Source organism: Sceloporus occidentalis, unplaced genomic scaffold (genome assembly GCF_023333645.1).
Source record: "Sceloporus occidentalis isolate IW3139 unplaced genomic scaffold, rSceOcc1.0.p SCAF_52, whole genome shotgun sequence".
NCBI classification, from domain to species: Eukaryota; Metazoa; Chordata; class Lepidosauria; order Squamata; family Phrynosomatidae; genus Sceloporus; species Sceloporus occidentalis.
The window spans coordinates 355,866-381,587 of record NW_028317032.1 but is presented as its reverse complement, the minus strand read 5'-3'; the positions used below and the strand labels follow the sequence as shown (position 1 = coordinate 381,587).

Here is a 25,722-nt window from a genome sequence, read left to right as displayed (position 1 = left end):
GCGCTATTGGCCACCGACCCACTGGACACTTGCCAGGTGTGAAAGATGGCCTAATTCAAGCAATCATACAAAAATACTCCCTTTAATTCATCAGGTCCATATTGTCTTAATAGCGTCCTGTAACTGAAACACTCATCTTATGTAACCGATATATAACATTTTCCTATTTACCCAAACCAAGAAGGACTGAGCCAGCCCTGTGTACTGCATAGTTAAAGTATGATGATGTCATCTCTAATAAGTAATGACATCAGGCCTAGGAATTCTCTATACTTTGAAAGCTTTTTCAGGGAATACGGTTCCATTTTGTCCAAGTCTGATGATTCATTTTCATGTAGATGCTTCTTATTTTGGGCAATGTTCATCATTATTAATGTAATTATTAATGCTTGGCTTTTAGCCTGGAGATCGCTTCTGTTAGCATTATTTTTGCCGCAATTAATTATTAAAATGCCAGTTATAGATGGAAATTTATTTCAATTTAATTGACTTATAGCATGTCTCAAAATCGCTATGAAAGCTTCCAGACATTGCAGAAGAGCCATTGTATTATTTATAATTATTTACTGACATATATAGCGGCAGCATATTCCGCAGCGCTGTACAACGGGTATATATTTAAATATACATAATTATTAGAGTTATGTCGAATTATAAAAAAGTATTTTTTTTTTTAGCTTTAATGATTAGATGATTATTAAACGGTTGTTTAATATTTTTCTATTACTTCATTTTTAATTTAATTTAATTATACAGTATTTACAGTATATTACTCAATGCTTTATTTGGCAAAAACTCCTAGCATGGATTTTGAACCTTTACCCTAAAGTACCACCTTCCAAGAAAAACCTACCTCCTGGAAAATTGCCCCGCCAAAAAAAATCAACAATCCATCGTGAGCATCATTTGCATTAATCCCATGGAGGAGGCTGCTTTTCCAATGGCTTAGGTCTCTCTGGCCTTCTAGATGATGCTCTGTTGCTCTGGGGGCAACTGATGGCAGAGAGAGAGCAGTCGTAGCCCTTAATACACCCGTGTTTAAGATAATATGAGTTGGCCGAAGCTCGGATCAATGCATCCCTATGTGTTGGTGAGAAGAAACTATAGGTTTTTGACCTTCCCAGAAGGCTCCTCGTGTTTTTTTAAGGTTTTATGTATTACTGAATGTGGTATTCAGAGCTGGATCTTCCATAAAGGCGACCGACAGCTCCTCGGAATGCTGCTGTTTCCAAGATTCCATGAGAAGCAAAGAGCAGAACTTAATGACCCATCCACCCGCTCCGACGTATGCCTGGCCACTATGACCAAACTCCACCAGTGTGTTTTCTATGTTTCTCATGCCCCTACCCCTATGTCCCACCTGCCATTCTTTTGAACCATTGACCTTCGTATCTGGATTACCAGGAATATAAACTCAACCCTGCTGGCCTTAATATATAAGCAAGTTAAGTGGCTGTCGAAGGTGATGAGCTGGAAGGGGTGGCCTTATAATAGACAATACGGCGAAGGTAGGGATGGCCATATAGTAGACCATATATCGATGGTGATGAGCTGGTAGGGGTGGCCATATAATAGACCATATGGTGAGGGTGATGAGCTGGTATCATGACGTTCTTCCCTTTGTTAAGTGCTCTGGAAGCTTAGTTCACCTAAGGAGCTAGAAACAAGCCATTATTATTATTAATATTATTATTATTATTATCTATTAATTTGTCATATCTTCAAAGGGTCTGACATAACAAGAAGTAACAGAGTAAGACGAACAAGGCTTTCAAGTTAGAGGGAACGGGGTATGGAAACCATACGGTGCGGAGAAAGAAGGAGAGATACTGTAGTCATAGACGGTCGTGGGAGTTATATATAAATATATCGCTTTAATCAGATTGTGACTAACGCACCTTATATTATATGGAATGGGAATTATTAAAATGTTTGTTTTGTCTGAATATTTGCTTTATTTGCTTTCTGTTGCCTACTAAAATATTTTCAGACACTCGGTTGTGTTTTCGTTAGACGTCTGACCTCTCCTTCGGCGAAATAGACGACAAACTACGGTAATTGTTATTCAACAGCAAAGAAATCGCCGCGCAGTTGCTGCTTGTGTATCGAAAAGAGAAAAATACCTAAAAGAACCAACACGTTTTCTCCTGAGCGATTTCCATTAACATCGCATTTTGTTCTCAAAATCTTCTATTGCACTCGGCTAACAGATTCGGTGATTTTTTATATTATTTTCATAGCAAGAAAAAGACCGTTCCTGCCACACATATACATGATACGTACTTAACACTTGAAGACCTTGTGTATGGTTCTTTTTGAATAGGCTTTATCTCCTTCACTATGCTAATATTGAGATATATTGGGGCGGGGGCGATTAGATATGTGGATTTTTAAAAGTGGATATTCCCCTCTGAAAAATGTCTGATCATACCCCTGCAGAGTAACCTGCCAGCCCCCCCGCAGAACGGGCAACCGGGAAAACTTCTTGATCCAAGGAGAAATCTGATCGCCTTTTGGAGTCGCAAAGGATTTATTTTTTTGGAAAAATCCAAAGATTTTTTTTTGTCTTCTCTTGGATCAAAAGCAGGAAGAATCAGAAGGGTTAAGGTCTTCTTTCAACCTTAATTACTACGTTAGTATGCCTTCTCAATCTTTGTGTGGTTTGGGTCACATTGGGTATAATTAGCTCAGATCCTGCCGCCGTGCCGTCTAAGCTTTTGCTTCCCAAGCGTTACGCACTTAAAACGACGAGAGGACCTGTTATGATATACTGCGGGTGGCCTTAGGTGCAGAGGTGATGATGGGGGATGACTACGATGGCTGACGGCCCAAGACTGGTAGAATAAATCAGGTTAATGGTAGGGGAATGTTTGACTACATGTTATATGTGAGTATTGGGTCGCAGGTATATCGTGTTTGTGTAGGATCATTGGGTCATAATTGTTAGAATCATAAATAAACTAGTATGGACTCAAGCCTTAGATCTGGCATGGGTTGGCCGGGACTGGCTCACCAGGAAGATGCCCAGATGGCCAGTGTTCGACGGCACCCCCCAAATAAACGGCGTGGCTTTGCGTATCAGGCAGGTGGCTTCACACATGTGATTTATCGCCCGCAGGCCTTAAAGTGCCAGCGCCCATCTTCAACCCAAGCCTGCTGCCCATAGATGAGACCAGCAACGACCCTGACTAGATGCCCCTTACAGCCAGTGATATACAGGTCGTTCTGTACCACGGCGGCTGATTCTTTTCCCCTCACAGAACTTTCTAGATTTTGTGTATTAGTTAGGCTTGCGGGGCCAAACCCGCCGCTGATCACAGCTCTGCTGAGTACCTAAAACTAATGACAGTACGATGAAAACATACTCACGAGACTCGGGGTGTTTTTTAAATACATGCATTTAATGATGCAAACAGCATCCACAAAGTATTCACGTCAACCTAAAGCTTTAAATATTCATTCCAATGCAAAAAAAATAAGTTTTATTACACAAGAGTGTTCATAGAATGCCTTATTATTCAACATAATAAGAATTAACTTTATGCTTGCAGATGGGAGCCCACGTTCTTTAGTGATAAAGTACACATGCACTATGGCACTCTGATTGAATATCAGCATTCAGCTAGTGTACACGCCATGGGCTGCCGGTACTTTGTTTTCAATGAGAATTCTTTAGTACGTGTGCAGGAAGTGTACTTCAGTACACTTCCTGTATCCAGTAGAGGCAAAACGAGACATAACTTTCAACTTGTTCCCTTAAAAGTGCAGGAATTGCCCAAAGGAAAGATTAGGGTGAAAAAAACCTATGCTTAATTGCCCTGAGTTAACCTCCATAATTCTCACTCAAGCTGTTTTTCGCTGTGTTTGGCACATACATAAAGGACCATTTGTCAGACCACACACTAGAATTGTTGTTGCCCCACATCATCTTCCTCGACCCACTCCCAGAAATGTGAATATAAGGGGGTAAACCTCAGAGGCAACATGCCCCAAAAGTTCCAAGAGATGCTTCGGAACGTGCCCACAGCTTTCACCAATTTGCTTGGCGCATGTGTCTAGATCTGGGTTTCTCAACCTACGGTTCATGTGCTGCTTGGTGTTCTTCTAATGGGCGGTTTTCCAAAGCTTGTTTAATTCCGAAGGTTAATGGAATGTGGCGAGAAACGTCTATAAACGGTGGTACTTAACTGGAGACAAGTAGGTGCTAGCTGCCCTTGGTCTGAAAAAACCAAGGAGAAATAAGGACCAAAAGATTGTCCCGAGACGATTATGTCAAATGTGATACCTTCTACTGGCCAACGAGGAAAAAGATGTATAGTAACTTTTGGGACCTCAGAGGTCTCCTTCGGATCTTCTTTCCTGGAGACCTCTGAGAGCCCAAAAGGTTATGTGACGCTACGTGTTTTTCGGTTGGCCAATAAAAGCTATCACCTTCGACTCCAAGCTACTGTCCTCTCACCCGTATTTTGGCGTCCCTGCGCCGCGGTTGTCTCTTCATTCTTCTCCCACCATTAATGAGTAACATTTCTTGATTGAAAATACCTTCCATGTTCCAAATGGGCCCATTTTTTTGTGACATAAATAAATAACCCAAGCAGATCAAAGAGATTTGGGAGGAATAATCATCAAAATCAATATGCCCGGAAATTTTGGGGAAAAAATAGGATAAAAATATATAACCCTGTCTGACCCGCGGGCAGGAAAACAGCATCCTCCAGAATAAAGTCCAGTGACTGGAAGATAAAATAAATCCAGTCGCCCCAAGATCCTGATCCTTCCCCGACCACAAAGAGTGAAGAGTCAGAAATAAAGTACCGCGGGCGAGTTTGTAAAGTAATAACTTTATTATTTGTTTCTTTATATATATATATAGATCTGTTCATATGTATTTAAAGGAGATTTTTTCTTTCAAACGGCATTAAGCAAAACTGAGAGATTTGGGTCAATATATAGATTTAAGTAACCGTTTTTGTACAATGCCCGCGCGTGCGCACACTGAGTATAGTGACTTCTGTGTCACTAAATGCACTGTAAGGCAGTGGTCTTTAAGAGATTATTTTTAGTAAAGTCACATCACATGCAAATCAAAAACACTTGATTCCACAGACGTCACGAGCGTTCCGAGGAAACGCTACCGGATCATCTCCAAGGATTAAGATTAGTTTAAACAAAATGTACAATTTAAGGGAAAAAGTGTTGCAGCCAGACTTTTGAGTATTTTTACCCTTCAACACAAAAACACAGGCACGACGGAACAAAAGTAAAAATGACAATAAGATTAAATAGCGCCCCCTGGCTGTGGAGCTTAAATACTTTTTTTCCCCCTCTCCTGGGCCAAGGCCACGATCTAGGAAGATACTTAGGTGCAGGTTTTTACGGAAACAGACGTCTTTTGTTGTTTTTTTTTTTTTTGCATCTTGAAGAGGCAGTCCCACAGAGCGCTGAAATTAATTAACGATATTACCTTTTTTATGCGCCAGAAGAGATTTAACGAGATACGGGAGGGAAGTTTATTTCAGAGGAGGAGAAATGTTAGAAAAAGAGTCGATATTCTAATGCTAGAAGGTCGGAGGATTGAAGATCTACTTTACTGAGAAGGTTGTAGATAAGGGGTTAAACTTCGAGTCTGTTCCACTTAACGACCCATGACGGTTCAGGGCCGTCACACAAAAACAGTCCGAGGATGACCTTTGACGGTCCTGAACCGTCATGGGGTTAAATCAGTTCCGAAAGCAATGAAAAATTGCTTTTTTCACTCAGATTGCGTTTCTGTAATGCCTCGACATAGAGGCATTCAGCAACACACACAAAAGATGTTCCAAAGAGGCAGAATGACCAGATTTGGAAAAAAGGTTTGGAAATCATAAAACGCTACTTGTACTTATTGCCCTATAACTAGTTTAGCTAGTTTTTTTCAAATATAAGTCAAATTTTCACCAAGTTTTATTATTTCTTTTTAATAGTAAATAAGATATGATCAAAATAATGGTATCTGAAGAAAGCTCATCTTGTCTCGAAAAAAAACAATATATAATTTGTGTGGGTTTACTAAATGGGTGAGGAGAAAATTACAACTGAACACGAGCACCGCAAAAGTGTTAAAACAGCCTCGGTCCCAAAGGGTACAAAAAGAAAAAAATAAGCCCAGTCCTTAAGAGATTACGTTTAAAAGGCTAATTAATCGTTACAAGACCCTTTTGTAATTATGTTACAGCCAGAAATTTTTCCCATGAGAGCAGATCAGTGACCCCAAACTTTTGAATGGTAGCGTATGTCAGAGCATTGTTTCTATCACGTAAGTAACAGAATGATGTTGGATCCGTGATGAAAGTCCTACGGTCATCAGAAGCTGGAGTTGTTTAAGAAAACTTTCCAGCCCAACGTTCACTATTATAACGGAGCTCTAGTGAGTTTTGGGTCCTGCTATGTGGGACTGCCTCTTTCAGCCTTCAAGACAGGGCTACCTTTAGGGTCCGTGTCAACCACAAGGACTTCTAATGTACCACAAAAGTCATTGGTTTACCCATAGCAGCGCTACGTGACACATAACCAGGCATTATTAACTCAAATTGATGGCGAGGTCTACATCCAAGATATGTCAACATATCTCTTCTTGTGCACCCATGGGCTGCTTCTTTCGTTCGCATGCTTATATCATATATACGGGGCTCACTGAGACATCAGATCCATTCCGATAAAGGTTGATGGCGACTCTAACAGCAGCCCTGTCCCCGCTTTAATTCGGATATTGCCAGAGGAGGCCGCATATAATGGCACTGCCGTCTCCTCTGCCAGCTCAAGTGTTTAATGTGAAGACTTGCTTGGCCTCGCTCTACTGGAGTGGACGTCTCGGACTGCTCCAGCAGGGACAAGGTCTCGTACAGAGGAAGAGGATGGTGGTGGTGGAGATCTTTGGCCGGCCCTTCCTGAACGCACATCACTCTATCCGGAGGAGTTCCACGTCGAAGATGAGAGTAGCGTAGGGAGGGATGACTCCTGGGTGCCCGGTGGCTCCATAGGCAACGTCAGGCGAACAGGTCAGCTTTGCTCTCTGCCCCAAACTCATCTGGTACAGAAAAAGAGAGAGAAAACACAAAAAACACAAGTTACTACAACCTTTTTAGGCCAACCACAGTGGGGAGCGCAGACACGACGAGGGCCAAATGGAGCCTCTCAGACGGACTTCTCGCATTTATAAACCAGAATTAGAAGGCCAGCAGGGGCTAAAACCAGGGACACGGGGCTACGTTACAGGCAGCAGCTGCCACAACCGACCTCCAGAATATCATTCATTGTACTGAATCCAATCATATTTATCGTGTACGGTGCTGCGGAATCTGATAGTGTTTAATAAATAAATATAATAATACAAACAGGAGAGTCAGGGGTTTGCAGAATTTACGCATTTTCATCACCCGGTCCTCATTATGCATCATGAAGGGCCAAATCCTGTAGGGAGAGCTTGGTTGGTGGCCCTTTGTAATGCATGGTTAAATCAGTGAGGTTTCTTCTCACGCTTTGAACTATACATTGCGCGGGACCAGCTCATCCCTTGGCCTTTCCCCAATGCAGAAATTGAGTCTTTTTAGGGAGTAAAAAAAAAAAAGAAATTCTCCTGCAAATACAAATCATGAATGAAGAAAAAATAAAAGAGCAGAGAACAAAAAGATAGAGGAAAGGAGAAAAGAGGAAAAAGTTTCTAAATCCAATCTATGAATTATCAGAGACAGGAGATGGTATGTTAGCCCTTCACTATAAATACACTCAGCCACAGCCCTGTAACCGGAATATAAAAATATACATTCACTATATCTAAAATAGAAACGTCCCCAGACCCGGACCTCTAAATATATAACGGCATGCGGGCGGGAGAAACGATCCCAGCGCGTTTAATAACATCTCCAAATCCGCACATTTCGATGCTTTGGGGGCCGACGTGTATTTACTGCATTTATATGCATTTGGTGAGTATCGTGGCAAAGCAGGTTATATCAATGTAGCTGCCAACAGTACCAAGTTTCTCAGGACATTCCACACAGCTCGGTTTATGTAATAGTAGACGGGGAGTTCTGATCTCTTTAGAGTAGCTGGACTTTAATTAAATAGTGTGAAATGTGTTAATTATGTCAAGGCATATTAATATGTACGGCTCGGAGGAGAGAAGAGAGAGGGGGGATGGGATAGAAACATTTAAATACTTAAAGGAATTGAACAAAAGTACAGGAGGGAAGTGTATTTCAAAAGAGGAGAAAGGTTACAACACGTGGTCATAATCTGAGGGTCAGAGGCTTAGATGTAATCCAAGGAAGTTTTATTTCACTGGGAACGTAGATAAATAGAACAGCCTCCCAGCAGAAGTGGTAGAGGTTAATACAGTGAGGCAATTTAAGTGCAAAACTGGGCATATGGCTTATCCGGGAGTCTAAGACCAGACCGAGGACTGATTACGTTTGAGTCTTTCACAGCGGGCAGATTGTACACCTGACATCTACTACCGCATTTGCTCGATGATAAGATGACCTCCTCCAATCAGGGGAGAGCGTGTGCGCCGAGGCTCCACCCTTTTGCGGAAGTATCTGTATAATGGCGCTGTTACCGGGGATAAACGGGCGAAGAAAGAAGACGGAAGAACAAGAGGCAAGAGGAGAAGGGAAGCTGCGGAAAAGGAGATGGGGGCAGGAAAGCGGCTGGTGAGGGTAGGGAGACATTACGAGAGAGGGAGTGGGAGTACGGGAGTGGGAGTATGAGTGAGGGTGAGTGAGTATGAGTGAGGGATCTGAGATCTGAATAAAAGGCGACTTCTATTATAAAACAAGTTTTTTTTTCCTGGAAAAAATTGAGCAAATCCGGTATTGGTGAATTTATGTTTACAGTTATAGAAAATGCAGATATATAAACAAACAAATAAACAACGTATTTGCATATCTGCCCTTTTTTTTTTAGTGCACCTTGGTGACAGCCGTACCCAGACAGCGTGGGTTCCTCAGCCGGTACGTCTGCGACACCATCCCATCCTTCCGAAAGGATTAGAGACGGGAAGGAGTGCCGGGGGCAAGCGTGCGGGGTCTGTACACTAAAGCAAATTAATCATCCATCTACAGCCAAATCATCTATAAGGTGCAGCCGGTTAAGCAATTATCGCTGACCGTGTCATGCTTATTATCCGCGTCTAAAAATAATACTTTTTCATAGAAAAGCAGACGATTTAAATGTCATCAAACCTCGGGTTCACACGCCGCTGGGCAGCTCATACCACGGGACGCTAGAATGTCTGACACACTCGAGTTCAGAAGTTTGGGGTCACTTAGACATTTTTCTTGGATTTATGATAAACATATTATTATAAAAACACATATTTAAATTGATAAACTTTATTACATACGCTACCTTTAAAAGTTTGGGGTCACTCAGCGGTTTTTATGGAAAACAAGGACATTTCTGGCTGTAACATAATTACAAAAAGGGTTTCTAACGATCAATTAGCATTTTAAACTTAAACGTGGATCAGCGAACACAATGTGCCATTGGAACACAGGAGTGATGGGAGTTATGAAGTGCCTCTGTAGGCCTATGAAGAGATTCCATTAAAAATCAGCTGTTTCCAGCTACAATAGTCATTTACAACATTAACCCCGTCTGCGCTGGATTTCTGATCCATTTCATGTTATTTAAGTGGACAACTTTTACTTTTCTTGTGAATAAAAGGAACATTTCTAAGTGACCCCAAACTTTTGAGCAGTAGTGTAGTTTTCTTAAGTGCACTGTATACTTCAAAATGTAAAATTATGGGAAAAAGTCTAAGAGAAGATTCTTTTGAAACCAAATAGGCCCAAAATAAATGAAAATGCAAAAGCCGGTGAAATTTAGTAAAAGCTTCTCTTTGCTTTAATTTAATATTTTAATGTTTATTTAATGTATATTTTTGTAAGATGATGGCACGTCGTTCCGATGAAAAAGGTGTTCCTGAAAGCGACGTACCTGCGCAACGCCTTCCTCCCAGCCTTTGATCACTTCCTGACGCCCAATCTTGAACCTGAACGGTTTATTCCGGTCTCTGGACGAGTCAAACTTCTTCCCGTTCTGCAGCATCCCTAAAAATCAAAACACACCAGAGTCTGAATTCATCATGAAAGGCATGTCTCGTTAGTTTCTACGATCAGTGGCGCTACCTGCGCAGGTAAACCACCTAGGGTTAGGGCAGTAGTACTCCAGAGATGGAATGGCCACCCTCCAGAGATGGGATGGTCGCCGTCAACTAACAGGATGCGTGAAGCACCTTTTCCGTAGGGGGTCCAAGTCTGTGCACACGCCCCTAACTCCGCCCAGGTACTGCCCACTCTTCACCCCTTAGTCTCAGTAGGGTTAGCCACACCCCTGCCCTTGTTTCATAGCCACGCCCTTTTCCTATCTCCTATAAAGGTTAAGTAGGAGATCATTCATTAACCGTGTTCATATTGAAACTAAACAAATAATATAAATAAAGCAAATAATAATAATAATGAAACAAATCTAAGTTTAAATAAATGAAATATAAGTCAATCATTATGATACAATGTCCGAGTTCAGACAATATAAAAATAAAGTCATTATGAACCAGAAAACATAACAATAACCAGAAAACAATATTTTCCCAAAGTTTCCCAGAAATTACATTATTCTTTATACATTTCTTTTTCCTGGAATTGTTTTGCTCTTGGGTTCCACGCAGAACGCATCCTGCATACTTGTCTGGACTCTTCCAGTAAATGCAGGTTTGTTGGCAGCTATGTGTTGTGCTCACTTAATGTTTATGATGGAGTAACTTATATATAATCTACGTTGGGGGATCTAACTGGGCCGGGAGCTGCAAGGAATATTAATGAGCCCCCCCATTTCTATTACTATTCTTGCTATTAAAATGCCCTTTTATTTATTGCTTTATTGCCATTTCCTATCATTGTTGTTTCAGTGCTTTTCACAGATACCAGAATCAGAGAGTAGGCGTCGAAGACATTACATCACACCTGTCTCCTGTGAGGTCACATTTTCCACAGCCCTGTCTCCGCGTCTCGTTACTCTCCAGACATTTCAGATATAATCCAGACATCCCATAAAGATAGAAGTCTAATTTGAGAACTATCTCATTAGACATGGAGCTCTCTGAGTGAAGACCAACCTTGTATAGGAACATCTTATAGAAAATGATTTCCCGCGCCCGGCCGTGTGCGAGCCCCCCGGCTGCTACCTGCACAGGCCTATCAATAAAAAATAATCATCCCCCCCTTATTGAATTAATGAAGAACGTTGTGCCTCTCCTTGGTGAGATTTGGAGTTGTCAATATACACAGCACTGCAGTTGGTTTCATGCTCCGGCGGCAGACGGGGTGCTGCAGCGTGCGGTTGGTTTCACGCTCTGGCGGCAGACGGGGAGCTGCAGCGTGCAGTTGGTTTTATGCTCCGACGGCAGACGGGGAGCTGCAGCGTGCAGTTGGTTTTACGCTCTGGCAGCAGACGGGGTGCTGCAGCGTGCAGTTGGTTTTATGCTCCGACGGCAGACGGGGAGCTGCAGCGTGCGGTTGGTTTCACGCTCCGGCAGCAGACGGGGTGCTGCAGCGTGCGGTTGGTTTCACGCTCTGGCGGCAGACGGGGAGCTGCAGCGTGCAGTTGGTTTTATGCTCCGACGGCAGACGGGGAGCTGCAGCGTGCAGTTGGTTTTACGCTCTGGCAGCAGACGGGGTGCTGCAGCGTGCAGTTGGTTTTATGCTCCGACGGCAGACGGGGAGCTGCAGCGTGCGGTTGGTTTTATGCTCCGACGGCAGACGGGGTGCTGCAGAGTGCGGCTGGTTTTATGCTCCGACGGCAGACGGGGTGCTGCAGAGTGCAGTTGGTTTTATGCTCCGACGGCAGACGGGGTGCTGCAGCGTGCGGTTGGTTTCATGCTCCGGCAGCAGACCGGGGGCTGCAGCGTGCGGTTGGTTTTATGCTCCGACGGCAGACGGGGAGCTGCAGCGTGATGATGATGTGGGCAGCACACACAGGGAATCGCTGATCTCGGGGCTATTATTAGCGTCTGTCATGTAACGACCTGCCGGTTACCCCTCACACAGAGCTGCGGTTATGTATAACAGACATTATATACACTATCAGCCTCTGGACGGTTTCCATGGCGATTGCTCTTAATTTAGAATGTTGCTCCAGCAGGGCTCTTAACTCAAACAGGCCTATAGCTTATCTGGCTCTGATAGCTGTTCAAGTCTAACACTTTTACCCAGAGCACTGCAGCGTTATAATCTTCTAGTAATATAGCGTGATATATTGTAAATATATCTTAATGGAAGGGAAAAGGCGCTCTGAGATCCCCGCTGCCAGCACGTGGGACGCCCCAATATTATCTATACATTATATATATATATTTTCATGCCAGGTTTTTTTTGCTGCGTAAAAATATATGTTTTTACATATACCTAAAAAATCTTAAAGGGACACTCCCACATTTAAAGCATAGGATAACTGCGTGGCCCCTTTAAATTTAAATAAATGATGACCCCCCATTGCAAGTTCCAGAGGGGGGGAGGATTCTGCTGAGTTGGCTGTTTCAAGCTCACCAGAGTGAGCTCTTTTAATCAATCTCCTGTCCCTACCCTCACAAAAGAATGCCTGAACCAATCAAGAACAATAGGCGAGAGATAACCACGGGGAGGAATAATTATGCAGATCCTGGGAACAGGAATTTAGCTGAGCTAGGTGAGCTGCTCCTGTGGTTACATAGCCACAAAACTTCAGCGATTGAGGGACGTTTTACATTTAATTTAAAGGGACCATTAAGCTATCATATGCATCCGTCTATGTCCAGGTTTAACTTAGGGGTCTATGGTCGCTCTGTCATGGTCTCCCTCAATGGCCCCCAGGGACGGACCAAGGCTGAGATGGAGGTGGAGCTCGGACATTTCCACCAGCGATTTCTGCTTTGTTTGTACCGCCGAATGTTACAGAGAGCTGGGGTATGACATCATATTCCCGAGCATAGATCAGCTGGTACTCAGACCAAGGAGGAGGAATCGGCGATGAGGAGGTCAGTACCGGCACCTCCATCGCACTGCGGCAGGTACGACTCCATGACGGGACCGGCTATGGAAAGCTTGCCTATCACCCCATTATTATTGAAGATGTCCTCAGCCCATAAGACCGTTAAGTCTGCAAGGAAATGGCTATAGACACGGTAATCTCCGTAAGAACCGTGTAGAATTAATTCCCCTCCCCCAATAAAAGTATCATACGTGTTTCTGCAACAACGCGGTTATCAGTTCTGAGCCCAGCCACCACAGGAGATACCTTGGGACAGGGGCATAACTAGAAACCAAATTGCCAGAGCCCCCAATTTCAACAGGTGGTCTGTGCCATCATTGCCCCTTCCAACATACACTCTGGCACACATATGTAAACACACTCACATAAATCACACACATGTACACATTCATTCTAACACGCACTCCATCTCACCCACCTACACATCCATGCATACACACAATTACACATCCATGCCACACACCATGCCCACATACGCACAATTACACACCCATGCTCGCACACAATTACACATCCATGCTCACATAAGCACAATTACACATCCATGTATATATAAAAACATATACATACACCCCACCTCCCTCCCGCCCCGCCGACCTCTCCGCTCTCACACGCTGTACGAGCAGCCTTGGTTTCGGAAGGGCCCTTTCTAAACTATTTTGAAGAGGTACGATGAGCATTATCTACCCGCCCCCCACCGGTACTTACCCTTAAACAGTCCTGCGGCGAGTCTCCCTGTGCTGCCACGGTGCCGGCTTGTAATGCTGAGCGCCGGAAATTCACGTCACTTCCGGCGCTCTGCATTACAAGCCGGCACCGAGACCGAACAGGGAAACTCGCCGCAGAGGAGAGAGAGGGGCGCCGAGCGGGTAAGCGAAAATCACTCGGTGCCCCTCTCTCTCTCCTCCGCTACAAAAAAAAAAACGCTTGGGGCGGCAAAGTGCCGCCCCTTCTGAAGTGCCGCCTGGGGCAATTGCCCCAGTCGGCTCCATTGTAGGGCCGGCCCTGGGTGGCCCCCCGAGAGGCACAGGCTTCATCGCAGCTGCCTCTGAAACTACCCCTGTAGTTACGCACCTGCTTTGGGAAGTGGGGTTAGCGCATGCCAGAGGTTAGAAAGAGGATAGAAGTACCCAAATCTGAAAAACAATCACTATGTAAGATTCACGTCTCCGTCACGCGGGGCAGGGTTTTCTGGACATGCCGGCGGTGGAGTAAAGCCGGCAAGTAATCTACAGTTCACTACATGCCCTGGTATAAAATATAACAGGAGATACACGTCGTCAGATGGCCACAATCATATACATGCGTACCGGGGAACTCTCAAGGCTTTTGGCCCCTTTAAGGAAAGGGGAGAGATCTTCAAGAAAGGAAATTGATTCAATTATGCTGGGTCTGCCACCGATCTCAGCTTCTATGGGGTTAACCTCTCCAAAAAACAAAAAAATACACAGACTGACTGAAACCACAGGCTATAGGCATACTTTGGAAGAGAGTCTCAGGTTTTTTGCCCTAATCTCAAGGCGAAGGGAAAGAGTCTCATGGACTCATTCAAACTCTTCACTGACTGACTCATTCATACTTTTCACTGATGGACTCATTCATACTCTTCACTGACACGATGATACAGGATTAGTGCTTTTGCTGCCGGTATGCTATGGTCGATATCCCTGCTTGAATGCAGGTGACTCATTTAAGTTTATCTTTACATAATGACAAGTGAGGTTTCTCATACAGGACGGTATTAGAGCCAACGCATTTCATGAGTTGCTACATAGAATCTGCATTAAAGGGTTGATATCTAGAGTCACAGGGTCAGCTCCTTTAGAGCGTCCCAAAGTTTGTCCCGTAAGGGTTACGGTACCCTCGATACTGAATAGACACAGGAATTACGACGGGGGTCTCCGGGGGGGGGGGGATATTTGCGTGTTCTGGGCTTCCATTCGGCTTTTTTTCACATCAATAAAGCGAGTGAAATGGATTTCCACCACCGCAGAACAGGCTTTTGTTCCACACGAACAGCGGAAGAGAACATTAGCAGCCGTAAGTCTTTTGATTTCAGGACCGTGTACCGAGCCGGGTATAATTATCAGCCATTATGTGTTCTGTAACTACTGGGGCGGGGGGTCTTTTGGAAGTTGTTTTTGCAAAAACCTTCCAGAAAAGAATTTGGAATCCTGGTAAATCCGGAGCAGCGGGACGGCAGATTTACAAAGAAGCAAGAGCTTTTCGTAGACTTTTCTTACGGAGAAGAAATTCTGTGTAATAACACAAGTTTTTGTCAACTTCTGCAGGGGGGGGAGGGGGTCAACGTGCAGGGAATAGAGATCTCGACAGAGACCACATAATGGGTTAATTCTGAAGCTTTAAGGAATATAAATGTAGTTATACAGCATAATAATAAATGATACACCGCATTCCGTTAGATGTAACATAAGGAAGTCTAACCTTATTGAGACGGTGGTTGATAAGTGGGACAGCTACCCAGCAGAAGTGGTATAGGCTAATACAGCGAGGGAATTTAAAGGGACACTTCAGCACCACTTTAATCCATATGCTAGCAGTGTGGTCCCTTTAAATTTGTGTGGCATTCATTTTCTATAGAAATGCCCTTATATGCATTAGACCCTTCCCCCCGCCCCAGCTGTTAATTGTTGGCGCTACAGAAATAAAACATAATAATAATAATAATGGCAGCCTGTCCCTTTAAGGACAATGCGTACGTATATGTACGTATATTTACCCTTCCTTGAAATCTCTGAGCTTCTGCATAAAACTGACGTCTTGAAATGAATCAACGATAAGAAGGCATGCAGCGTATTTGAAGACTTTCACAATTTCTTTCTATGTTCTGGAATATCTTTTGGCATCGACTATCCAAGCTCATATAGAACAGGAGAGCGCGGCTGCCCCCCCCCCCCATACATACATACATACATACATTTCTCTAATAAAGGGATTTGCTCATATAAAACAGGTTAGAAGATTTATCCGTCTAATAAGATTATGATGCCATGGAATTACACCCATAAATCACGACAGCGTACAGGCGGGTCAAAGATCCTTATACACCCAGGGATCCATATCATGAGGATTACAAATAAGGACCTGCAAATATATTTTTATATTATATATTGTATTTTTATATACAATCACATATACATGCACTGTGTATATATATATATATATATATATATATATATATATATATATATATACATACACACACACACACACATACCCTACAAAAGCCTATATATTATATATACATACATATACACACACTATATATAGGTTAGTGTGTGAGCATGGATGTGTAAGCGTGTGTGTGTGAGCATGGATGTGTACTTGTGTGTGAGCATAGATGTGTAAGTGGGTGGGTGTGTGAGCATGGATGTGTAAGCGTGTGTGTGTGAGCATGGATGTGTACTTGTGTGTGAGCATAGATGTGTAAGTGGGTGGGTGTGTGAGTATGGATGTGTAAGTGTGCGTGTGTGTGTCGTTTAGAGAGAGAGTAATACAGGGACAATTACAAGGGTTGCCCGCCGCCGTTTCCAAATGCCCACATAATCATTATTCACTGCAGTAGTAGTAGGTGTTAGTCCTTAAGAGGACAACACACAGCCGCAATTCATTAACACAGATGAAGGGGTCTGTTTACTCTCATATACAAAAAAATTATTTCAATAAATCTATGTATTAATATTTTTTCTTAAGCATTTTATATATACACACACTATATAGCACGAGAGTACCTATATCTTTTTTTTTTGTCCAGAATTTTGCTTGAGCTATACATTATACTTTATTTGTACCGTCACCTATGGCGCCTCGCTAAAGATAAACTACTAATTAAACCGGAATATGGGGATTTTTGGTAAATACAAAAAAATATATACATAAGATGCTTCCCATGATGTGAATATATATTAACGTCCTGCCATTACGATTATCTCTCCCGATTATCTTATCTTTCCAATTGTTAAGTTGTTGACGGGAGAGAACTTCCGGCGTATAGAAAATGCAGGCTCTGCCACAGGCTGCCACCGATCTCCAAACGCAAAATAACCAATAAAACACAAAAATAGGGGTATTTCCGAAGCCAAAATCTTCCCCTTTTAGTCCGCTCCTCGCCTTTGGCATTTATAGAAATAAAAGTACAATAAATAATGTATTTATTATTTAAATCATGTTTAGGCTACTATATGTACATATAACATCTGTGGATGATGTAAGAGTTTAGCGTGTGAGAGTGTGTGTCGATGATTACTTTTTTTTTTTGCAGAAATGGACGTTCTCCTTTAATAATCGATAATTATAACTATTAGGCCGGCTATATCAGACATGTAAGCGTCCTCAGCCACATGTCTGCCAGTCCATGTAAAGCGTGTCTGGGGTAACAGGACACCGCGCCGATCCGCCCGGGGCTCGCAAGCCGTGTTATCGCATCTGCCTCCTTTCCCGTAGAATGCCCATTAAGCGGTACTGCTGCCTATCTGTAACTAGATGGGGGGGGGGGGGGTTTCTTTGGCTCGCTATAATTAGCTACGGGGGAAAAAGCAACTGCGGTGAGAAATGTCAGAACGCTTTGCCACCTGCCCCTTCCTGCGGCGTTGGGGGGGGGGGGATAAAAATGACATTTTCTGTTCATGTAGGGGTAAAAAACGCTGCTCTGCGGCAGCCTCCTGACATTATTGTGAGGTTTAGGCCGCAGCGCTTCACGTTGATACACGTAACCAGCGTACGTTCCTCCCCGGAACCTCTCCGATTATTATTAATCGGGATATTTATTATTTCCTCCGGCCTGCACCCTATTAGATTTCTATAAAGATAACTCTTTCCTTATAACGTCTCCCTCTCCGTTCCTAAAAGTTCTGTTTCATGATATTTCTATCCCCCCCTCCCCGCCATGCTGCCTAAACAAAGCAATCACTGAAACCCCCCCTAATGCTTTCCACCCCCCCCGTCACATTCCGTTAATATATCACTCCCACCGCTAAAAATACTGTACTTTTCTGCTGAAAAAAATCTGCCTTTATCATTATTTTTATTTTAAACGCACTTAATAGCTGCCCGTTCCCTTTACATTTTCATGGTGGTCTTTTTTGCTCCTGCCCCGGATTTATTTTACACGCAGCGCATGCGCTGAGCCGAACATATATGTTGTCACGTGTTCTAGTTATCAACAGTTGACTGCAGGGCATATTCAATGGGAGCAGGGAAGGACTGGGACCTTCTGGCCCAGGGATTAGGTACGGCTGAGTGCCCCCATTCCCAGACCCTTGCCACCCCCACCACATCAGTTAACGTTGTCGGGACCACTTACCCACAAGGGTAAACAGAGATCTGTGGTAAATATATACCGATCAGCCATAACATTCTGACCGCCTGCCCAATATTGGGTAGGTCCCCCTTTTGCCCTGACCCGTCGAGGCATGGACTCCACTAGACCTCTGAAGCTGCGCGGTGGCATCCGGCCCCGAGACGTTAGCAGCAGGTCCTGTAAGTCCCGTGTAAGTTGCGAGGTGCGGCCTCCAGGGATGCGTCCCGGTGCCGCGTGTTCTCCGGGTGAGCGGCGCACCCGACCATCCCCGTGATGTAAAAGAAAACGTCATTCAATGATCCTTGGCCACCCATGACCCTGTCGCCGGTCACGGCTTTTCGTTCCTTGGACCACTTTTGACCCTTGCAGACCGGGAGCCCCCTACAAGAGCTACCATTTTGGAGACTCTCTGACCCAGTCGTCCACCATCACAATTTGGCCCTTGTCTGAGTCACTCAGATCCGTTACGCCGACGCCGACCATTTTTCCTGCTTCTAACATCAACTCTGCCTAATATATCCCCTCCACCATGATAACAAATTATCCGTGTTACACGCTCCACCTGTCAGTGCTCAGAATGGTATAGCTGATCAGTATATATATAATGTTATGGCTGATGGGTGTGTGTATATATATATATATATTTTGTTATGGCTGATGGTGGCTTATGTATATCCATTTAAATGCCCCCCCTTAATGTTTTGTTTTTTTAAATGCCACCTTTGGCACCGATATGGAGAGCGGAGGCACTTTGGGCTGGGGGGTAATAAGATGAATGTTCACAGCCCACACGATCACAAAGCCAAGCAGGCTAACAGATGCACCCCCGCCCCGGGCAGACATTCACCGACAATGACAGTATCCCCCCCCCCCCTCCCCCGGCTCTTATAGACAGACATATATGAAGTGACAGACACGGACGGCGACAGATGCACTCATTCAGACAGCCTGCCGGAGATAAGACGGGATCCTCGGCCCCAGCTGAATATCGCCCTGCATGTGTCCATGTCTGTAACGCTTATCGTTCTTCTTAGGGGGAGGACAGCCGACGAATGTCTTGAGAATCTGCCCACAAGCCTACCCTTTATACCCTCTGCCATTACTACATTTACTTTACTGCGAGGGTGGTAGATAAATGGAACTGCCTCCCAGCAGAAGTGGGATAGGCTAAGACAGATACGAACGGGTATTTTTCTGCTGTCACATTCTATGTATCTGTGGATCGGGGATTTAACACGTAAAAACGCCGGTTAACATATAAACGGAAAAAAAACCCAGAAAATCAACGCATGGATAAATATCCGTGGCTGCGGGTTTATTAAACGCGGACACAGACGTATATATTTTACGAGCGGTCTCACCTGTGTAATGGACGGTGCAGGTCTGACCCTTCTTCGGAAAAGTCCTTCCTGTAACATAAAAACAAACAGTGACATCACACAGTGTATGACACGCTCAGGCATCTTATCCAGTAGGCAATCATTAGCAGGCGCTGGCCCACAAAGGGTTAAAGTAAAATGTATGGCGTACGTAGGCGCTCCTCCTAAACCCAAAGGAGGATGTAAGGATGCGCCTGCAGGGCGGAATCGGATCAATCAACACCACCGCCAGCAGATGCATAGATCAAGCATTTAAAGGGACAGTAGCGCCATTTTTTTCCCTTCTGCTCGGTGATCTCTAACACAAGACGACTGGAAAGCCTAGGATTCCTAAAGCCGTAACCAGAATAAACATTTTAACACAAACATTTTAAAGGTACAATGCTAGTTTTTAATGAGAATGAACACCCATAACTGCCAACACTCCTGTTTCTCTCTCTCTCGCACTATGGATTTCATTGAGAATCTGGCTAACTTCTGTTACAATTGCTTAGTGTTGTAAACTTTGGCTGCCATGCTAAATTTAACCATAAAACAAAATGTAATGGTCCACTTTTATTTTATGATTACATTTGTGCACAAAGAGTTAATGGCGCAGCTTTACAAGCCCATTGGAAGATAACATTAAATTTAACTCATCATTGTAGAACCCCCCCCCCGAGCCGATTCTCCTGGCCCCCATCACATCATAAAAATATACGTTTATAGGATTGTGAATTATGAGGAAAAAATATAAACCAAAAATAAGATATATATATATATATCGTAATATATTTTAACAAAACAAAAATAAAAAGAAAGAAACACAAATAAATAAAACAAAATTATATATATATATATCTCAATAAAATAAAGCAAAGTAAAAAGACAAATAATAAAAATGAGAATTTTTTTAAAAATGGGATTATAAATAGATAATTTTCTTCTTTTTCAATTTGGTACTTTCTGTGATAATAAAATTAGAATATTAAAATTTTACTGCAGGAACAAAGGGAAAAAAGGGACTACTGAGTATGCAATTCCTTCTATGGGAAAATTAATATCTAGATATATATTTATTTTTAACAACCTGCCCTATTACACCTTCTGGTGGGCAAACACATGGGCCATTGTACAGCGCTGCGCAATATGATGGTGCTATACAAATAAATAATAAGTGTAAACCCCAGTATCTCTCAGAATGTACGTGCGCTCTGTATTAGAGAACGAGAGGGGGCGGGGCAATCTTCTTATAAGAAGTGTATATCCCCAGTATCTCTCAGAATGTGCGTGTGCTCTGTATTAGGGAATGGGAGTGGACGGGGCAATCTTCTTATAAGAAGTGTATCCCCCTGGTATCTCTCAGAATGTATGTGTGCTCTGTATTAGAGAACGAGAGGGGGCGGGGCAATCTTCTTATCATAAGTGTATATCCCCAGTATCCCTCAGAATGTGCGTGTGCTCTGTATTAGGGAATGGGAGGGGACGGGGCAATCTTCTTATAAGAAGTGTATATCCCCAGTATCCCTCAGAATGTACGTGCGCTCTGTATTAGAGAACGAGAGGGAACGGGGCAATCTTCTTATAAGAAGTGTATCCCCCTGGTATCTCTCAGAATATACGTGTGCTCTGTATTAGGGAATGGGAGTGGACGGGGCAATCTTCTTATAAGAAGTGTATATCCCCAGTATCTCTCAGAATGTGCGTGTGCTCTGTATTAGAGAACGAGAGGGAACGGGGCAATCTTCTTATAAGAAGTGTATATCCCCAGTATCCCTCAGAATGTACGTGCGCTCTGTATTAGAGAACGAGAGGGAACGGGGCAATCTTCTTATAAGAAGTGTATCCCCCTGGTATCTCTCAGAATGTACGTGTGCTCTGTATTAGGGAATGGGAGTGGACGGGGCAATCTTCTTATAAGAAGTGTATATCCCCAGTATCTCTCAGAATGTGCGTGTGCTCTGTATTAGAGAACGAGAGGGAACGGGGCAATCTTCTTATAAGAAGTGTATCCCCCTGGTATCTCTCAGAATGTACGTGTGCTCTGTATTAGAGAATGAGAGGGGACGGGGCAATCTTCTTATAATGAGTGTATGCCCCTGGTATCTCTCAGAATGTACGTGTGCTCTGTATTAGGGAATGGGAGGGGACGGGGCAATCTTCTTATAATGAGTGTATCCCCCTGGCATCTCTCAGAATGTACGTGCGCTCTGTACTGGTTGAACACAATTCTATGAGCCCCCACTGCGCACGAAGGCAAAGCTTTAACTCTTTCCGTTCTGGAGGGATATTTAACATGCGTTACCCCTGACATTTCCCAGCTGCCCATTCGTTCTGGGTTCTCCTGTTACACTGAGAGCCCGGGGTGAATGTCACGTTAAGCTTACAACGTGTGGAACCATGAGTGGTTAATCATTATTAACCCTATGGATAACCCCGGCCACGAAATCACAGATACAAGAAAACCTCTCGTTGCCATAAGCGATAATTCTATCCATAAAAACAAGCAAAACAGGGAATTATCACATTTTTCACCAACTTATCAGTAAAAGGGTAACCCTAAACAGTGTGTGTGTGTGTTATGTATATAAATATATATGTGTGTGTGTGTATGTGTATCTGAATGTGTGTGTTATGTATATAAATATATATATGTGTGTGTTATGTATATAAATATATATATATATGTGTGTGTGTGTATGTGTATCTGAAAGTGTGTGCGTGTGTGTGTGCACACACGCATTGTTAGGGTTGTATACTTATGTACAGAATTTAATTTCTATATATAAAACCATAAAGCAAAAAAATACATACATTGGTATTATGAGAAGAGAGATTAGCCTGGGGTAGGAACTAGGGAAACACAGAGGCTGGGGGGTAAGATCTGGGGCATTCAGAGGCTGGGGGGTAAGATCTAGGGCATTCAGAGGCTGGGGGGTAAGATCTAGGGCATTCAGAGGCTGGGGGGTAAGATCTAGGGCATTCAGAGGCTGGGGGGTAAGATCTGGGGCATTCAGAGGCTGGGGGGTAAGATCTAGGGCATTCAGAGGCTGGGGGGTAAGATCTAGGGCATTCAGAGGCTGGGGTTAAGATCTGGGGCATTCAGAGGCTGGGGGGGTAAGATCTGGGGCATTCAGAGGCTGGGGGGGTAAGATCTGGGGCATTCAGAGGCTGGGGGTAAGATCTGGAGCATTCAGAGGCTGGGGGGTAAGATCTAGGGCATTCAGCGGCTGGGGGGTAAGATCTAGGGCATTCAGAGGCTGGGGGGTAAGATCTGGGGCATTCAGAGGCTGGGGGGTAAGATCTAGGGCATTCAGAGGCTGGGGGGTATGATCTAGGGCATTCAGAGGCTGGGGGTAAGATCTAGGGCATTCAGAGGCTGGGGGTAAGATCTAGGGCATTCAGAGGCTGGGGTTAAGATCTGGGGCATTCAGAGGCTGGGGGGGTAAGATCTGGGGCATTCAGAGGCTGGGGGTAAGATCTGGAGCATTCAGAGGCTGGGGGGTAAGATCTGGGGCATTCAGAGGCTGGGGGGTAAGATCTGGGGCATTCAGAGGCTGGGGGTAAGATCTGGGGCATTCAGAGGCTGGGAGGGTAAGATCTGGGGCATTCAGAGGCTGGGAGGGTAAGATCTGGAGCATTCAGAGGCTGGGGGGTAAGATCTGGGGCATTCAGAGGCTGGGAGGGTAAGATCTGGGGCATTCAGAGGCTGGGAGGGTAAGATCTGGGGCATTCAGAGGCTGGGAGGGTAAGATCTAGGGCATTCAGAGGCTGGGAGGGTAAGATCTGGGGCATTCAGAGGCTGGGAGGGTAAGATCTGGGGCATTCAGAGGCTGGGAGGGTAAGATCTGGGGCATTCAGAGGCCGGGAGGGTAAGATCTGGGGCATTCAGAGGCTGGGAGGGTAAGATCTGGGGCATTCAGAGGCTGGGAGGGTAAGATCTGGGGCATTCAGAGGCTGGGAGGGTAAGATCTGGGGCATTCAGAGGCTGGGAGGGTAAGATCTGGGGCATTCAGAGGCTGGGAGGGTAAGATCTGGGGCATTCAGAGGCTGGGAGGGTAAGATCTGGGGCATTCAGAGGCCGGGAGGGTACGATCTGGGGCATTCAGAGGCCGGGAGGGTAAGATCTGGGGCATTCAGAGGCTGGGAGGGTAAGATCTGGGGCATTCAGAGGCCGGGAGGGTAAGATCTGGGGCATTCAGAGGCTGGGAGGGTAAGATCTGGGGCATTCAGAGGCTGGGGTTATTGTTTCGCGCTGGCAGCTGTCAGCGATACAGTACCGTCTCCTGGAGAGATGGTCTCAATCTCTACTCCCATAGCTGTGCCCTACACGGTATGCTCGGTGCTATGCACGGTATGCTCGGCGCTGTATGCTCTGCTCGGTCCTCTACTCGCTGTTTCCCAGGCACTTGCCACCGATCCCCTCTGCCTGGTGAGCCGGCCAATGGCTGCGCAGGCTGCGGGTCGGCAGAGCCAATCCCGCTCGGGGGGGCTGAGGGGGGAGGGCAGACAGTGGGCGGACCTACATCCCAGGACTGCTGAATGGAAGGAATGCGGAGCGGGGATCACATGTCTAACGCAGCATTCTACACTTAGACTAGAAATCCCATCACTCTCAGCCAACACGTTTGCATCTTGCAGGGAGAACTGCAAGGCAGAGATTGGTGTAGTTATACATGTGGCAGAATAGTGGCTGGGATAGATCGGTGAGCCATGAATCCCATCACTCTTAGCCATACAGAAGCTCAGCATGCAGGGTTTCTTAGCACGGTTGGTCGTGCTGAGGTCTTTCAATCGACTCCCATCATCATCAGGCAGCCGGGGTGAAACGTCGTATAGAAGAGGAGGGGAGTGGGACTCGTGCAGAAAACGGAAATGACCCAGTAGATGATGGGACTTGTGTCCCTGGGTCACATGGGGCAGGGCTAAATGCAAATAGGGCGGGGCTAGCTCGTGACAGCCTTACTGGGAGTGGGCGGGGTCAAGCACAAGACAACAGACCCTTGGAGACTCCGGGTCCAACCCAGAGACTCCGGATTCCCAGGAGTGGACGCTGGGCTCAAACTGGCCAATTGCTTAGCCAATGGGGCTGCGGTAGAAATGACGCCTTTTGTTGGGCCAGGTGTGCAGCAGCAGAAAGGGCAAGATCTGTGAATAAATGTCCACATACACCTTATGTCCAAAAATAAAGGCCTCCCCTCCTAATTATTGAGTTTAGGTGAGTTTCAACCTAGTGTGGGCTAGAGTGGTGTAAAGCCATCGCCACTGGGCTCTGGAGCAGGGGAAATGCATTCTCTGGAGTGATGAATCTGGAAATCCGATGGATCAATCTGGGTTTGGCGGATGCCAGGAGAACGTTTATCTCGTAACGTTTGGTGGAGGAGGGATAATGGACAGGCGCTGAGTTTGAGCCCCTTAACTTAGTTCAAGTGAAGGATAATTTTAATGCTTCGGCATACCAAGACATTTTGGACAATGCTTCCAACAGTTTGGGTAAGACCCTATTTCTTTTCCAGCATGACTTGGACAGAGCCGGCCTTAGGCGTTGTGGCGCCCTGTGCGGACTACTCCTCTGGCGCCCCCCCTCACTACCCCCCCTCTCTGCCCCTTCAAACTACCCCCCCATGCCCCTTCAAACTACCGCCCCTCAAACTACCCCTTCAAACTACCCCTCCCCCTCTGCCCCTTCAAACTACACCCCCCCTCTGCCCTTCAAACTACACCCCCCCCTCTGCCCCTTCAAACTACACCCCCCCCTCTGCCCCTTCAAACTACACCCCCCCTCTGCCCCTTCAAACTACACCCCCCTCCCTCTGCCCCTTCAAACTACACCCCCCTCCCTCTGCCCCTTCAAACTACAACCCCCCCTCTGCCCCTTCAAACTACACCCCCCCTCTGCCCCTTCAAACTACACCCCCCCGCCCCTTCAAACTACACCCCCCCCCTCTGCCCCTTCAAACTACACCCCCCCTCTGCCCC

General features: G+C 45.0%; 1 protein-coding gene across 2 annotated transcripts; it reads right to left on the bottom strand.

Moving 5' to 3' along the window:
- Positions 1 to 6,937: 6,937 nt before the first annotated feature.
- On the bottom strand, positions 6,938 to 24,060 carry LOC149288311 (peptidyl-prolyl cis-trans isomerase FKBP1B-like). 2 transcript variants are annotated; one of them, XM_089491899.1, is made up of 4 exons: positions 24,024 to 24,060; positions 19,735 to 19,794; positions 9,979 to 10,115; positions 6,938 to 7,066 (listed from the first exon to the last, which is right to left on the bottom strand). In XM_089491899.1, exons 3-4 carry the CDS (start codon positions 10,087 to 10,089, stop codon positions 6,938 to 6,940), a joined length of 240 nt encoding a protein of 79 aa, XP_089348025.1. In that variant the 5' UTR covers positions 10,090 to 10,115; positions 19,735 to 19,794; positions 24,024 to 24,060. The 2 variants fall into 2 exon arrangements, with proteins under 2 accessions (XP_089348025.1, XP_089348026.1); XM_089491900.1 differs by having other exon boundaries at positions 9,979 to 10,091; positions 19,747 to 19,794.
- Between the last annotated feature and the right edge of the window lie 1,662 nt (positions 24,061 to 25,722).